The sequence below is a fragment of the Tupaia chinensis genome, unplaced genomic scaffold (genome assembly GCF_000334495.1).
Source record: "Tupaia chinensis unplaced genomic scaffold, TupChi_1.0 Scaffold000362_1, whole genome shotgun sequence".
Taxonomy (NCBI): Eukaryota; Metazoa; Chordata; class Mammalia; order Scandentia; family Tupaiidae; genus Tupaia; species Tupaia belangeri.
Genome location: NW_006159859.1, coordinates 3,910,010 through 3,927,814, shown reverse-complemented (window position 1 = coordinate 3,927,814; position 17,805 = coordinate 3,910,010). Strand labels below are relative to the sequence as shown.

Genomic DNA, 17,805 nt, shown 5'->3' with positions numbered 1-17,805 from the left:
TCTTTCTTTCATTTGATCTAGTCTACTAGAGTCAGCCACAGACACATCAACTTTTTCCAATGTTCCTGGTTAACTTACTGGAAAGAGTTTTAAGTGAAAGAACTAGCATTTGGTCATAATCACAATCTGTCACTTAATATTTTTCTTTTTCAGTAATGGACAGACTTAGTGTATCTTCTGTTGTGTTTAAAAGATATTCTAAACTGAGAACAGAATTTAAAGTGTTTTTCATAGAACTATTCTTAGTTTTAAATTCTGGATTTCAAAGGCTACCCACACGGGATGATCTCCCACATATCCCTCAAATCAATTTCTTCCTTAGATTTCCCTCCCTCTCTCCCTTCCTTCCTCACTGGAAGTCCTAAGTGGTTTCATGAGATTGAAGTTGTTTATCACATAAACGTTACTTGTTCCCTGAAGAGAAGTATCTTAAAATTGTATAAGCACTGTGTCAGTGCCGAAGTCATTATGTTACAGGTGGGGTAGGGGAAGAGGTGATGGTGTGGAGAGCAGATCCTCTTGTCGGGTGTTACAATAACTGCTGATTGACTTTACACGACACCCAAAGGTGGAACAGCCCACGTTTCTGCTCTGCTGTGGCAGATAACATCCTCACGGATTTTCTGATTCTGATCTGAGAGTTGTAGGGGCAATAAAGAGTATAAACAAGGGGAAATTCTAAGGAAATCTAGTTTGCATCTCCTAAAAATGAGCATGGTGGTATATTTGTGTGTGGAGCAGGAGCGAGGGAGGCAGAGTGTCAGATAGACATGGATGGTATGGTTGATATTTCTGGACTGTTAAGGGTCACCAGGATCACCTGGGCTGATCTGGCCCTGACTAGCCAACACAGAGAGTGCTCAGGCCTGGAAGCTTCCATAGAGGGTGGGTCCAGCACGTGCCGGGGTGCTTTAGTACATCCCATGTGAATAGAAACTACCTACATGCTGCTCGGTTTATAGCCCACTGTGCCTGGAAGGTGTGCTGTCACCCAAGAACCCACTCTTACTCTGGTCAACACGATTCAAATCTAGAGCATGAAGCTAAACATTTCTTCCATTTCTTTGAGTTGTTTGTGGGCAAACTGAGTCAGTCTTAAAAGGGTGCTTGGAAATCTTTTTCTCTAGTCCCCTACTATTATTCTGCCCTCTCATGGGGGAGCTGCTTCCATCTTTAGGTACCCCCAACAGGTAAATTCAGGTAGGTTTCACCCTGGGATTACAGCAGTAGATTTTTTTTTTTTTTAAGTCTGTTATAAGGTGCATGTACTTGCCAGAGAGAGAGATGGAAAGTGAGGAAACCACCCCCTACCTCCACCCCGGGAGGATGGCCACACTGCTACACCACAGTCCCTTCTCTTCCATTCTCCTCTTGGGACTTTGGGCACACACACACACACACACACACACACACACACACCAGGCGTGATTCTCAGTCTGGGACTAGAACCTCATAGTTAGTCATGTGGGACCCAGTTACGTTACTCTCCACACCACCTGCTGGCCCTATGACAGTATATTTTTATTCCTTCCTGGATGTCTTCTTAGGTGTTCAATTCTTAGAGACACAAATTTACAAGACAAATACTATTGTTTGTTTGTTTGTTTTTAATTGCCGGAGGGTGTGTGTGCTTGCCAGAGAGGGAGAAAACACACTCCAGTGGGGTGTGGTCATATAGCAATTTGTTCTCCTCCATTTTTGCATTCTGCTGGGATTTGGGACATGTCCTCACACACACCTGTAGCATTTTTCAAGCTTCCGGGGCGGGAATTAAAATTGCAGTAGGCCATGTGGGATCTGGCTCCCTTAGCCACTAGGTTACAGGGCTGACCTGAAAAATACTATGACTTCACAGGGACCTATGTCGCTGGACTCCCATGTAGTTGACCATGGTTCAAGTCCTGGACCTGGTGGCTTAAACTCACTCTGGGCGCACGTGCTCGCATGCCCAAGATCCCGAGAGGAGAATGGACGAGAAGGGATTGTGGCGTGGCCATCTCTCCCCCCACCCCCGGGGGTGGGGTGATTTCTTGTTTTCTGTCTCTCTGTCTCTCTGGCAAGCACACACACCCTATAACAAAGACGTCTCAAAAAAAATACTATTACTTCTCGTAAATACCTATCATACTGATTATGATAAAAGACTTCCTCCTTATCGAAGGTAGTGGTGGAGAGGAAAGAGGAGGCAAAAGGATGGAGAACTCTATCCTGCCTCATAACATAGTGGTCCCTGGGCAGGACCTTGGACAGCTCTGGGTCAACATCAACTTGTTTGAGACGCATGGAGAGGTTACTGAGGGGTTGAAGGATGCCCGCAGTCTGATTATACATGGTGGACAACCGTGCAGTGTTAAGTGGGAGCACAGGTGGGGGCCCCTCTGTAGGGAGTGGTACAAGATTGTAGTGACTCAGCTGCCCCACCCTACCCATCTGTGCATCATGATGACCGTCTAGCTGCTGGACCCAGTCAATTTACTACCCAGAGCAAAAGGCCTTTCTAATACTTGGGCTTTCTTTCTATGGACTTCCATTGATATGCATATTTAGGGAAAAAAAAGTTTATGCTTCAGTTCTGTGGAGTCATTTATATAATACAAACTTAAGCAGGTTATCTTCTGAGGCATATAAATATGACTAGAGTTCCAGCTAGTGGCATGGTGGTTAATGTGACTGGATTCCACATGGCCAATTGTGTGGTTTAAGTCTCAGTCCTGGCAGTTTGAAAACACACTAGGCACGTGTATGTGCATGCCCAAAATCCTGAGAGGAGAATGGAGGATTGTAGTGTGAACTTCCTGCCCGGGAGGTGCTTTCTCACTTGTCTCCCCACCACGGGGCTCTGTCTCTGTCTCTCTGTAGCAAGTGCCTGCACTCTATGGCAGATTAAAAATAAATAAATAAGACCAGAGGCTGAAAAGCACCATGAGCATCTAATAGATGGACTAAGTTATTTTTTTGTGGCACCAGTATTATTTTAGACACAGATTCTACTGAGAGTGAACATGAGGATTTATTAGTGAATATTTGTAAATCCACTTAAGCTGCTCAGATCAATGGGTAATCTAAATAGTTACAGTTAGGGAAGCCGAAATGGACTTGAGGTTGGCCACAGAAAACCCCCATCCCTAGACCTGTCCCTGACGTTCTGCAGCAAACACTGGCTCATTTGAAATTTTGACCTTCAAGATTTCAAAGGAAGTAGCTGAGATTTATGGTATGTATCTCTGGAAATTAGTTTATTTTTAGTTTTTAGTTTTGATGCAGGGATCCAGGAGGCACACTTGCAGTGAGACATGGGTTCTTGTTTCACGGTCAGGAAGAATTAGAGTTGCGGACACACAGAGTAGGTATAGCAAAGTGGGGAGTTTACTGAAGGGGAGGGAGGGAAAATCAGAGCTTACAAGAAGGGAGGGGCCCCAGAAAATGGGTTGCCAAGGAAGAACTGTGACAAGGGGGGGTGTTATTTGGGTCAGGAAGGGCTTTGGTTCTAGGTGGGGCTTGTGCATGCATCCCCTCCTGGGGGGGAGGGGCACATACTGGATGGGCCCAATTATCCTAATTTTGGAGTAGGTACTAAGTTTAGGAGATTCTTCGTCTAGAAACTTTAGGCCATGAACACCATTATCTTATCCTCTTCCTGGGATGTGGTGGGGCCTGGAAAAAGCCTTTGTTTTAGATCTAGTTTATGCCACCTAGGTCAATCACTGAGTCAGTGTTGCAAGAAATCTCTCAAAGAACCAGCAGTAGAGCTGCTTTATCTCCATCTCAAAACTTAGCCATTTTTTGGGGCCGGCAGGTGGTGTGGTGGTTAAGAAAGCTCAACTTCCATATGGCAGATTGTGGTTTGAGACCTGGACCTGGTAGCTTGCTTTCTCACTTTACCTCTCTCACTCTGTCCCTCTAAATAAATAAAGTTAAATAAAAATAATTTTTTAAAAAAACTTAGCCATTTTCGGATTCCATTTTGAGCCCATTACACTAACTATATTTTTAGGGTCCCTGTCTCCTACCTCAGTTTGATACTCGGGAAAAAAATATATAGTCCTTAACTTGATAGTCATGCACAAGAAGAGTGTACCTATATATACTACAGGGTTTGGGAGTGCAGGCTTTGGAGCCAAACTTCCTGGGTTCATATCCTAGTTCTGCTACTTGTCAGCTCTGTGGCTTTGAGCATGTCACTTCAGTTTCTGCACTTCAATTACTGTCCTTCAGTAGCTCAGATATCTGGACGGCAGTGTGCCAAAAGGCATGCCTTTTCTCTTCTTTAAACTTTTGCTATAAGGTATATGTACTTGCTGGAAACAGAGATGTAGAAAGAGAGAACATGGGGAAGCACATCCCCAGGAGGCGTGGCCATGCAGCAGTCCCTTCTCCTCCATTCTTTTCCAGGGATTTTGAGCACACAAGTACACACCTGTTTTGTCAAGCTAACTGGGTCTGGGACTTGAACCATGCAGTCGGCCCTGTGGAATCCAGCTACCTTAACCTTCATGCCATCTGCTGGCCCTGTCTTATGCCTTTTCTACCAAACACCTTGTTGGTTATCAGTTGTTTTGTTTAAAGTGTGCAAAGTGTGTAAGAAATGCACTCTTATCTGCCAATCTGTGTTACCATTCTGCCTAGGTTCAATCAGATTTCCTGGAAAATCAGTGGAATGGAAAAGAGGCAGGAGGCCCAACCTGGGGCAGGGGCAGGGATTGAGAATGCTGTGAAGACAGGCCCGGGGCTGTTCTGGCCTACAATCTGTCCCTGCAGCTGGGGCATGCCTTACTGCGGAACAATCCCTCCTGTTCTGTCTGCTCCCAAACTTCAGAGTCCTGGAATAAGGATACTTGGCTGAGTTTCTGGCATGACTCTTCCTGCCCCGCTCCTCACACTGTATCAGGGGTGGGTACAAGATATTTCTGATCCCTTCAGTTTCCACTCACAAGGTGGCAACGGAAAGCAGGCTCTGGGATCTGTCCTCTTGCCAAGATGACATAGAATGGAGAATTCCACGAGTAGGCACATGTGGTGCTCAGAATGGAGGTGTGTGGATTCAGGGCAGTTTTAAAAATCACAAATCTCTGCTAAACTGTGTAAGACTTCAAATTTTCCACAGTGGCTCCATGAGCAGTGGTGCGCTGGTAAATGTTCAATGACTGGCTCCCTGGGCCTGATGTGTGTGCTTGTCTGCTTCCTCCAGGCAGACCCTTTCACCATGGCCAATTTCAGTCTCCAACACAACATCCATGAACACAGCTGGGAGGAGATGTGCAGCCACGTACCGTTATATAGTATTTCTACCATACAGCCACAGACGCCAACACCTCGAGTGCATAGATGATAGTGGGGTGCAGTTAAAAAAAAAGTGATGAGTTTTGAGCATTTATTACCTTTGTTGTTAACATAATTTATTTCATTGTAAATTTATATATTTTTTTTAAGAGAAAAAGGAAAGTTTATTGAGAGAAAGCACCTGGATGTCTAAAACCAGAGGTGCTTCAGTCCACCTCACCAAGGAGATGTGACGTATTTTTATGGGTGGGGTAGAGGGGTAGGATCACAAGAATTTTTGACATAGGGTGTGTGCACTTGCTGGAGAGAGGGAGAGTGAGAAAACACCTCCTGTAGGGGATGGCCACACTACAATCCCTTCTCCTTTAGTCTCCTCTCAGGATTTTTGACAAACATGCACACGTACCCAGTGTGATTTTCATACTGCCTGGTCTGGGATTTGAACCACAGTCGGTCATGGGGGAGTCCAGCATCTTTGCCACTGTGCCATCTGCTAGCCCTGTATATGATTTCGTTTTTAATAATAGCTACATTTTAGCAATCAACTTGCAACATTTAACAATCAGCACTTGTGAGTCATATGAACCACTGTAGAATACCACTGCCTATGAATCAGTGTAGTGTTTTTGACCACAGTGCTGGAAGCCATATGGCCATCCAGGGTTGGGATCCCCAGCAATTGCAGGTGCCCAAGATCCTGACCAGCTGCCTGACAAGGGAAAGGGGCTGTCGATTTCAGCGTAATGAGACCCTATTAAGGGTGCTATTCCTTCTCTATCGTGAATAAAAGTAAATAAAAAATTTTAAATGAAGGCTTTATACAGTATAACTTTTGAAATGCCTTTTGTCCTTGATGCTTTTCTAAAGGATCTGTCCTCCATAGAAAAGTATGCTAAATGCTGAGTGCACCTACACCTCTAAAGAGCAAGGAGCTTGACCTGGAATTCACTCAGGCACCCTCAAACTATTTCAGCACAAAGGCATCTCTTAGGCTTTCAGCTCCATCTACACTGTCACCTTTAACTCCGGTTTCTCCGCCACAGCATCACCCAACTTTTCGGAAAGCTGGAACAGGGGAAAATTAATTAGGGAGGGGGCTCGAGACCCTAATGAAGGTTGGGAATGGATAACTTGGGATCATTTGCAAAACATCAACCCCGACACCCCCCACGGGGAACGGAACCATTAGCTCTGCCCTGGCGTCCCCGCCCGCTGAAGTTCGCGCCTAGAAAAATCCGCTCGCGTCCTCAAGAGCTCGGAGAGGCTTTCAGCCACGCGCGAGGCGCAGGTGCTTCCACCGGGCGTTGGGGCCGGGCTTAGACCAGCTCTTGGGCTTGTTTCTTCCGAGCTGGGAAAGGCAGAGCGCGGACCCCAGAGCCGGCACGGTAGCGCTGGGCTGGCGGGCGGCTGGAAGTGGGCGTACCTGGCGCTCTTCTTCTTCCTGCTTTTCTTACTTTTCCTCCTGCTCTTCGTGGTCATCAAGCAGCTGAAGAACTCGGTGGCCAGCACGGCCGGGGCTCTGCAGCCAGGGCGCCTCTCTCTGCACCGGGAGCCTTGGGGCTTCTCCCGTGAGCAAGCGGTGTGACCCGAGGCGGGCGCTGCTGGAAGGCAGCGCGCTCGGCGTGTCGGCCTCGGGTTTTCTGTTGGCGCCGCTGCTCAGCTAGCAGGTCCCGGGCTCTGCGCGGCTGGTAGGTGGGTTCGGGCGTGAGAGCCCCAGCGGAGGCATGCAAGTCTTGGCTCCAGGCTTCTCGCCGCTCGGGTGCTGGGGACCGCGGCTGGATGGGGTCTGGGTTGGTGCCGAGCTCCTCGGGAGGGACAGTGAGTTTTTCCAGGGTGGGGAAGAGGTGGAGAAGAGACGTCCAGCCGATGGAACCTTAATGGCCCTGAGCACCTGCAAGCCATTCTTTGCAATTTCAGGGCAGTTGAGCATTTTAGCTTGCACCCCAGGGATGAAAAACGGAATCACTCAGATCATAGTAGTAGCCAGCTGATCGAGTGTCAACCTAAATATCCAAATTTTTGACAAAGAGCACGGGCTTTGGAACCGGCGGTAGGAGGACATAGGGCACGCTTGAAACATACATATATTGCTTTGTGTGACACACACACACATAATTTGCGCTTTGGGAGACGGTAAATAGAGTTTGGCTGTGCTGGTGGGAATGAGGATTTAAGTAGCCCATTTGAGGAATGAGGAGCTACCAACCCCGTTAGTGCCTGCAGACACAGGGTGATTTAGAACCTGGAACAATGGAGGGTGAACTTTCCCTGAGAGTCATTTGGAAGATGCCTTTGTGGTACGTGACCTCTTATTGATGCCGTGGAGGGCCACCGAAGAGACGTACTATTTGCACAGCAGCAGGGAAAAAGGGACAGGAAAGCGAGTCTGTGGGTTTAGGTTAATTGATTAGAGCTGGAAGATTGATGGGCAGGAGTAAATTTACCAGCGCGCCCCCGCCTGGCGATGTTAGTTCTGGAAATGACTACTTCATCTTCCAGAAGCTTTTTCCTAGGTTTATTTCATCTTGATAGCTGGAGTCCAGCTGCTGCCCTTGGTGGGTGAGAACCCAACTTACGGCTCAGGAGCTCTGGAAGGACAAGGCCTGGAAGATGGGAGACTGAAGTTTCCTGCAGATGGTAGGTTGAGACCTCTCAGGGTTTCATGTTGCCCCTCACTGTGGCTACACTTCTGAAGATCCAGGGCTTTAAAAAGTGGTCCAGGGATGGGACCAGCAGATGCCCTAAAGGTTGGGACACTGGGCTCCCACATAGTGGACTGTGATACAAGTCTTGGACCAGGTGGCTTGAAACTCACACAGGGCGTGTGCATGCATGCCTAAGATCCTGAGAGGAGAATGAAGGGATTTCAGGGTGGCCATCCACCCTGGGGGCGTGATTTCTCACTTTATGTCTCTGTCTCTTTCTGTGTCTCCAACGAATGCTCGTACTATATATTATGCAGATATCACTTTTCTTCGATAAGGGGAGATTTGGGTTTAGTCATATCAGGGTGGGTTCGCTGTCCATGTCATGACCATAGTGTAGAAAATACTCATTTTAGACACAAAGAAAGACCTTATAGAGAGATTAAAAACCATGAAACACTAAGTTTTGTAAAAGTTGATAATACAGTAGTGAAGTGGGAGACAATTATTTTGATCATGCAAAGGAAGAAAAACATAGTCTCAAATAAATAATAATGGAGAAAGTTTTTGGCTTGAGATATTCAGATAACTTCCCACATTTTCTTTCTCATTTTGCCAAAATAGACCTGTTCTTAATGAAGTAAGTGGTTTATTTTAATTACTGTGTCATGAGCAAATTCTCACGTCTTTATCAGAGTTGTAGTAAGACTCGATTTCAATTTCCAGTTTGAATTCTTAGAATCAACTACAATGATGCTGTATTGTGTCTGAAATAAAATTTTCTAATTGGTTGATAGCTCTGCATTGCCATTTACAGAGTTGTATGATTAATATGGACATTAAAGATGAATGTGGGAGTAATTAATTACCAATTATAATTGCTCACAAGGATGGAAAACAGTCATTTCATACTTTATAAATAACAAGAACACAAATTATTTGGACCACCTGCTTGGTTTCTTGATTTTGTAATCCTTTAACCTTCCTAGTAATGCCACTGATGTCCAGATGTTTAGCTGGCTGGTGACTCTTTCTAGCCAGGATACTATAGAGAACTCAGGGCGAGTAATCTGTTGCTGTCCCAGTATTAAAGAAACACTGATATTACTGATATAAGTTTCTAAGAAGTGGTTGCCCTGTTGTCTTGTGTTAAGTACCATGTTATAATCTCCTTTTAACTCAGTTCATTAATTTCTAATTCCCCATTTGTACAAAAAAATAAAACAAACGTATCAAATGACAAGAATTTATTTCTACTACCCAACCTCTGCTTAGAACTTGGCCCTGAACTCTGGATATTAAGGCTCCTCCCATTGACTCTAATAACCTGCTGTGGTTGGTCTCCTGTCCTGCCTTGCTTTGTTAGAGTCTGCTTTTGACACTTCCATGCCTGTATGTGAGCTGCCTTTGTCTACCTGTTCATTTGATCATAATTTCCCCAATGAACCAACATAGCCTAATCTTCAAGTGAGAACTACCTTTGAACTCCTAGTTTGGGCTGTCTGTATAAATTTTTGGCCCACCCGTAATGGTCCAGGTTCCAGGTTTCTACTTCTTGGTTACTCCATCCACTGATCACACCTGGGTCTGACAATCACTGTGCCAAGCCTATTTTTAAATATGGTGGAGAACCAGCCTGGGATCTGGTGGCTAAGGGTGTCAAGTACTACATGGCTGCCCACACTTTTGAGTTTCTGCTCAGCAGCTTGAAAAACACACCAAGTGACTAATATGTACTGTTTTCATGCTGGGGAAGACCATATTGTACACTGTAAAGAGGTATAGTGATTAAATGGAAATGTTTTTAAAAAGAAAAGAAAAACACACTGGATACATGTGTACATGTATGCCCCCAAATGCCAACAGGATGGAGAAATGGAGGAGAAGGAACTTTAGTGTGACCATTCCCCATTGGGGGAAATGCTTTCTCTTTCTTTTTCTCTGTCTCTCTAGCAAGCACACGCACCCTCAGACAAATTAAAAAGCAACAACAAAAAAAGATGGTATAAATATGAGCTAAGCACTAACTCACCTGAAAATATTGATTGTGTAAGTGTAACTTGATTATAGAAGATTCCTATCTTTTATTTTTAATAAAAGGTTTTTAGTGAACTTTCAGCCATGTTAGAGGCTGAATTGAATTTCTTACACTCTAAGAAAGTGAGCCATAATTCTATTATGTAATATTAGTATTTTATTTCAAGTATTTTTATTTCATTATTGTTCTTAACTTTCAGCAGTTCAAAATGACTTCAAATCTTATTAGGACAGTCTGATCCTTTCACTTATTTTTAAGTTTGTAAGTGCACATGACCTGCGGATGGAAAGGTTACCATTTAAAGGTGAATGAGAATGATGTCACACTCACATGTACAAAATCTAAAATGCCTAATAATGTAGATTCCTATGTCTGAACTTCCATTTTAGAGCACAGCTGTACATGCAGGACTGATGCCATCTGCTGTGATTCTACAGAATAAGAGAAAGATGTATCCAGAGTGTGCCATGCACTGGCTTTTCTGGGAATGACGAGGTGCCAGGATTTGTTTTTGATTCACTCGCAGGGGTGGAAACTTGGAACTAGGTGAGTAAAAAATATGCTATCCCCTATATTTAGCTTGACAGTCCATGTTTCCATTTCTGTCTATGTTTCAAAATATGTGCAATAGAATTACATTTTAAAGGGCCCAAAATTTAAACATTGCAAATGGTTAAACCATTTGGCATAGTAGAATGTTTATTGTTTTTTCTAAGTTATACTTATTAATCTAGAGACTTGGGAATACTAAAGATAATGTAATGCATTAAAAGTATTGACGTGGTACTATACTTGGTTTTTAATTTTTATAACTACTCTGAGGTATTGCTTATTTAAGCTCAATCTATAATTAAGACACTAGAATCATTAGGATACCACTGTCAGGTGGCTGTGTCAAGTAAGGGGAAATAAGAATTGAGTTGTAGGGCCAGTCTCAAAGTACAGTGGTTAAGGGGACCAGTTCTCATATGGCTGACTGCAGTTCGAATCCCAGCCCCAGTGACTTGAAGACTACCCTGGGTGCCTTGTGTGTATGTATGTTCACAATCATAACAGGATATAAAAATGGGGGAGTAGGGATTGGGCATGACCACGTTCCACTACAGGATTCTCTCTCTTCTTTCTCATCTTTCTCATCTCTGGTGAGTACATGTACCCTCTGACCAAAAAAAAGAATTGAGTCATTGATCTTTGATGTAGTTTTGTTTGTGTGTTTGAATCAATAAATAAACTTTTCAATTCTCCGTTTCTTATTTTGTCTATGCAAAATAAATAAAGTTATAGGCTAACCATCTGAGTTGTAAGCATGGAAGTTTATAATCAGAAGGGTAGACCTGTGTTTAGAACTGTAATCAGAATATAACACCCACTTACAAAAAAACTTCCTGGAGGATTTAGCTACAAAACCTTTTGATTTTCCTTCATAGCAGCTACATTGTGTAACCAGGCTGATCATTTCTGCCAGTCTTGGTCTGTGTGGACAGATCCTGAAGACGTGGACAGATCCTAAAGTCATGGACATGTTTGAATTAAAGTCTTTAGATTTATCCTTTGTTTTATCAGTACAGCTCTATGAAGTTACTTGAATTTATTCAATAGGTAGAGATTCTTCAGGCCATACATATTTCACTTGCAGATGGAAATGTCACTTTCCTTTTGGGAATCAAGATGGATGCTATCTTGATAATAGAGTAGGAGGTTACTGAACTGAACGGTGGCTTCAACGGAGTATGGGATTTGTTCTTTTCTCATGTAGTGAGAGGATGGCAAGTAGGCAAACGCTGGTGTTGGCTTAACAGTTCACAGATGTAGGTGCTGCTGAGGTTCCTCTGGCTTTTTCCTCTAGGTTCCACGATATCTCTGCGATTCCCTGCAAGAAGGAGGAAGACCAAAGCGAAAACAGAGTATGCCACTTTGAGTCCATTGTCTTGTCAAGAGCTTTCTCAGCAGCCCAATGGATTTAGCTTATATTTCATTGGCTAGCACTGTGTTATTGGCCACTGCTGGCAGCACGATTGCAGAGGAATGTAGTTTGTGTAGTTGGATGTATTGCTGCCTTCAACACAAATCTTTGATCTCTTGATAAGGATGAAGATGTGGGTTTTGACTGGCCAACTGACAGGCTATGCCTTGGTTTCAGAATCTGGCTGTAAAGGTGCATACTGTTTAAAGCATAAAGAAATGTAGACCCTTCACCATCTGTGACACTCCAAGCAACACTGCTCAGCTCCAAGATGGAGCAGAGGAAGATAGGCCAGCTTGTCTCACAGAACAGTGCACAGGACTGTGCTGCACACTCTGCCTCCTGGTCTGCTTGACCCCCATCAGCACTTTCAAGAAGAGAACACTGAGAATATGCGCACATTCTTGGTGGGTGCCATTTCTTCACGGAGCTTTGGCATAGGGTAAAGGATTTCTCCTTTGCAATTTCCTCCTCCTCTGCTTCTTTATCTTCTTCCTGATTCTCCTGGTGGTTAGATCTTAGGGGAATGTAGGTCTCTGTATTTGATCCCCACCCAAAGGTCTCCCCCCTTCTGCATGGGGAGGCCAATCTATGCAAAGACATTTTACTTCCTTCTGTGACTTTGTCAATCCTGGAATATCCTGGGAGAAGACTCACCTCTCAGAGCTGTTTCCACGAGCAGCCTACATCCTGGCTAACAAAGGGAGAAGAAACACTTCCCACATCCAGGGATGTGCAAACAACCCCCTGTGATGACAGAATTGTTCTGCAGCTGCAGTGTCCAGTGTGCTAACCACTAGCCACAGGGTCACAAATGGCTCGTGACTGCTTAGAATGTGAGTAGTGTGACCGAGGAAATGAAATTTAAGCTTTTTTTAAATGTTACTTTGTTTAAATTTAAATAAGGGAGCCAGACAATGATACAATGACAAAACATGACACTTTGCAAGGCTAAGGCATATGGGAAGGTTCCAGGTTCATACCTAGAGACCTCCCTGAGCACACTGGGTGCATGTGTGCACATGATCCAGGCCTGGCTGGAGCTGGGGGTGGGTTGCTTTATCAGAACCCTACTGGGGATGCTGCCTCTCTCCCATAAAAGAAATGGATGAATGAATTTTTAAAAAAATATATTTTTTCATCTTTTTAAAGTTTTATTTTATTCATGATAGAGTGAGTGCATTGATGAGAGACAGGAGCATCCTTGACAGGGTCTTGCCACCCTGTAATCCCCTCTACCCAGACCTCCAGCTCAAGCTGACCCAGGAATCTGAACCATGGTCAGCTGTATGGCATCCAGCCACTGCAGTTCAGTTGGTTACTGGCCACACTTCCAGGCTGGGCCTGGATGAATTCTAAGGAAGGAAGGAAGGAAGCAAGCAAGGAAAGAAGGAAGAAAGGGAGGAAAGGAGGGAAAGGAAAAAGAAAGAGAGGGAGGGAAGGAGGAAGGGAAAAAAGATAAAGAAAGAAAAAAAGAGATAGTATGAGTGAGATAATATGTTAAAAAAAATTTAAAGAGCCACAGAACTAGTGGCTACCATGTTGGACAGCATTGCAGACATCCTTTTCTTTTTTGTGTTTTGGAACCAGCCGGGAAAGGTGTGGGCCAGTTAGGGGCTTGGTATCCCGTTTTCTCCATTGTTCCACCTGGCCATTGAGTTTGTCTCTCAGAGGAAAAGGCAAAATGGTATTGTGAAACTAACTTCAAGATGTTAGTAAGTTGATTATCTATACCTAGCATGTATTCCTATAGTAAATGGAATGTCTCCTGGGAATAGGTCCTGTGATTGATTTTGATGATAACCAATAATGGAAAAATGGCAGTGCTGGTCCACTTAACCTCCCTAGTGACCATTCTGTGTTCCTAGTTAGAATGATTCAGCAGAGATTATTTGGTTCTGCCGTGCATTTCATTCTGTGTTATTCTATTTTTGTAACACTGTGGCTGCTACATGAGTCTGTGTACTTTTTTCAAAATACTTCGTGGTTTATATTTTTTAAGATTGTGAAATTAAAAAGAAACATATATGCAATGCAATTTTTGGTGTTTTTTGGGTTTTTTAAAAAAAGTGTTATTATCCAAACTTCACTAAGAGTTAACTAGCATGAGATGAACAGATAGAAGGAAATACTCCAGATGGGTACACACACCTTTTACTGTGAGGAACTGGCTCACATGTTATGGATGCCGAGAAGTCCTGTGATCTACTATCAGCAAGCTGGAGACCCAGTGAAGTCACAGATGTAGTTCGGTCCAAGGCCAAAGGCCTGAGAACCAGGAGATGGAGGATACAAATCCTACTCTAAGGGAGTAGGGAGAAGCAAGATGAGATACCTCTGCTCAAGCAGTGGGGCAAAGCAGAACAGGGTGAGTTCCTCCTTCCACCTTTTGTTCATGGACCTCAGTGGACTGGTCCATGCCCAACTACACTGCAGAGGGCCATCTGATTTACTGTCACCAACTCAAATGCTACCATCCTGAAACATCCACATGGACACGCCTCCCCCCCCGCCCCCCCACTGCTGATCTGGGTAGCCTGTGACACAGTGGACACTTAACATGACCCATCACAAAGACCATCTACAAGCCAAAGATGGAGGCCTCGAAAGAAATCCATGGCTGGTACTTTGATCTCAAACTTATAGCCCTGAAAACTAGGAGAAAATCCATTTTTGTTCCATAAGCCACCAGTCTGGGATACTTTGTTATAGCAGCCCGAGCAAACCCATACAGAATCCACTTACTATCTAGACTCCATTTGGTTAGATATCCTGGCATTCAGAACATAGCTTTAGGATAAACAGAAAACGGAATTTTTGTTATCCATCACCAACGTTGGAAAGCTTGTGTGTGTGGAGTGGATTTGAGAGTACTTTTTCTGAGCAAGCACACACCTATGAGCTGGGCTGGCTGAGGCTGGGGAGGACTGTAGCACCAAGACTCTGTTGGGGTGCTGTTTTGCAATTTCTGTTTCTGTCTCTGTCTCTTCCTAGCCAGAGGATGCATTTGCTCACTGGAGAAAGAGAGAAAGAGAGAGAGAGAGAATGAATGAGGGAAAGTAAGAAAGTACCTCCCATGGGGGAGGGTCATGCTGCCATCCCTTCTACAGTTCTCCCTCCTTCTGGGAGTTTGGACATGCGGACACATGTGCCGGTGTGTTTCTCAAGCCGCGGAGTCTGGGACTGGAACCGCATGGTTGACCATGGGGGATCCAGCTGCCAAAACCACCAGGCCATGGGAGTGGCTCGAGTGGATTTGAGAGTACTTTTTCTGAGCAAGCACACACCTATGAGCTGGGCTGGCTGAGGCTGGGGAGGACTGTAGCACCAAGACTCTGTTGGGGTGCTGTTTTGCAATTTCTGTTTCTGTCTCTGTCTCTTCCTAGCCAGAGGATGCATTTGCTCACTGGAGAAAGAGAGAAAGAGAGAGAGAGAGAATGAATGAGGGAAAGTAAGAAAGTACCTCCCATGGGGGAGGGTCATGCTGCCATCCCTTCTACAGTTCTCCCTCCTTCTGGGAGTTTGGACATGCGGACACATGTGCCGGTGTGTTTCTCAAGCCGCGGAGTCTGGGACTGGAACCGCATGGTTGACCATGGGGGATCCAGCTGCCAAAACCACCAGGCCATGGGAGTGGCTCATCCTCTCTCTCTTTATAGTCATCTCTTGTTCTCTCTCTTGCCGATTGAAACAAACAAACAAACTTTGAAAAAGAATGCTATTTGGTACCAGCAGATGGCATAATGGCTATGTTGCTGGACTTTCACGTAGTCGACCACGGTTCAAATCCTAGACCTGGTGGCTTAAAACTCATATTGGCACATGTGCCTGCATGCCTAAAATTCCAAGAGGAGAAAGGAAGAGAAGAGATTGTGGTGTGGCCATCCTTTCTGGGGGGGCGAGTTCTCTCTGGTGAGTGCACACACCCTATAGCAGAAATCTCTTTTAAAGAAAAAGAAAAGGAGTGCTATTTTTGTCTACCTTTGGTATGTATGATTTAACATGGACTGAGTCTGCTTACCTCTGATTTCTCTGCTAACGAATGCCTGAATTGCTCTATTTATTCTCTTACTTACTTTTATGTATTGGTGTTTCTGAATACTTACTGATTCAAGATTAGGAAAGGATGAATTTGTAATCAGCATGGATGCTGACTGGCTATGAATGTATGCTTGTATCACATGATCATAGTGCTAATTTTTATGGAGAGCATGAAGTAAATAGGATTTTTCAATGGGCCACTCATAGTTATCCATGAAATCATAAGGAACTTTGATGAGCATTGGTTAAATTCACATGATAATATCCTAACATATTTTCCTAGTCAGAATATTTACTGAGTTCCAAATGCCACGTGATGAACATAATCAGGATGTGAGTCAGTGGAAGGGCTTCTCTGTGTTGTCAAAATTTGGGGAACTCCATCAGTTCCTCAAGGGTTAAAGCTCTGGCATTATCCAAGGAGGACAGAGAATTAAACAATCAGTGAAAACTTTTAGAATTAGACAATAATTGGAAGAGGTTTCTTGGAATGTGAATTAGGTAGTATGCTTTCTTCTTTTAAAAATGTTTTTCCTTGGGGACCAGCAGGTGGCGTAATGACTATGCCACTGGACTCCCATGTAGTTGACTGTGGTTTGAGTCCTGGACCCAGTGGCCAGGTGCATATGTGTGTGTGCCCAAGATCCCAAGAAGAGAATGGAGGAGAAGGGATTGCAGTTTAGCCGTTCCCCTTGGGGGGTGATTTCTCGCTTTCTGTCTCTCTATCTCTCTCTGTTTTTCTGGTGAGCGCACGTGCACTATAGCAAAATAAAAAAAACCTCTCCAAAAAAAAATTTCCTTTGATCTTTCAAGGTGAATTTTTTTTTTTTAGAGACAGAGAGACAAAAAATCAGAAATCACTCCGCCGGGGGGACGACATATCACCCCCCACCCCCAAGGGGGGATGGCCATGCTGCAATCCCTTCTCTTCCATTCTCCTCTCGGAATCTTGGGCATGCATGCACACGTGCCTGGCGTGAGTTTAAGCCACCAGGTCTGGGACTCGAACTGCTGTCGACTACATGGGAGTCCAGAGATACAGCCATTACGCCAACTACTGGTCCCTCAAGATGAACTTTTAAATATACTACTTACTTATGTGACCATTTCTGTTTCTGTTGTCCTTATACCTTAATTTCATTGCTCGCTCTTCTGTTCTAGAACCTTGTACCACAGATGTGGAACTACTTAAAAAGTTAAAATGATCTTCACAAATCTGACCTACTGACCTCATGACCTGGTTAGGATCCTGAGAGCTTTTTATCTGAAGCAATATCAAAAAGGGCATAATCTTTGAAGTAGAATAAATAAATATATGAAATTTACATATCTCCTATAGGTAGCTATTTTGTTAATTTAATAATCTAAGTAATTATCTCTCTACTGCTATGAATGATATTATCACCTAAATTTATGAATTTTGTGTGGATCATAGATTTACTTCTTTGCTTCTCAGTTTTCAACAGTTGTCGATGTCCTTTCTGGTTGAAATTCTTTTTTTTTTTTTTTTTTTTTTTTAGAGAGATTTTTGCTATAGGGCGCGTGTGCTCACCAGAGAGACAGAAAGTGAGAAATCACCCCCCAGGAAGATGGCCATGCTACAATCCCTTCTCTATTCTCATCCTAGAATCTTGGGCATGCACAACCACCTGGTGTGAGTTTTAAGCCACCAGGTCCAGGACTTGAACCGCAGTCAACTACATGGGAGTCCAGTGATAAAACAATTACCCTGTTGGTCACCTGGTTGAAATTCTTAACAAAGGAGACACAAACTCAGATACTTTCAAAGTATAGTTAGGTAAGGTAGCAGAAAAACAAATACTGTGTTCAGTTGTGTG

General features: G+C 44.0%; 1 protein-coding gene across 1 annotated transcript; it reads left to right on the top strand.

Annotated features, from left to right (window-relative positions):
• Window positions 1-10,373: 10,373 nt before the first annotated feature.
• Window positions 10,374-13,331, top strand: SMIM43 (small integral membrane protein 43). Its single transcript, XM_027773675.1, is given in 3 exon segments — window positions 10,374-10,407; window positions 10,410-10,513; window positions 11,810-13,331. Coding segments are annotated over 3 exon segments (372 nt in total). The 5' UTR covers window positions 10,374-10,376; the 3' UTR covers window positions 12,047-13,331.
• Window positions 13,332-17,805: the final 4,474 nt, after the last annotated feature.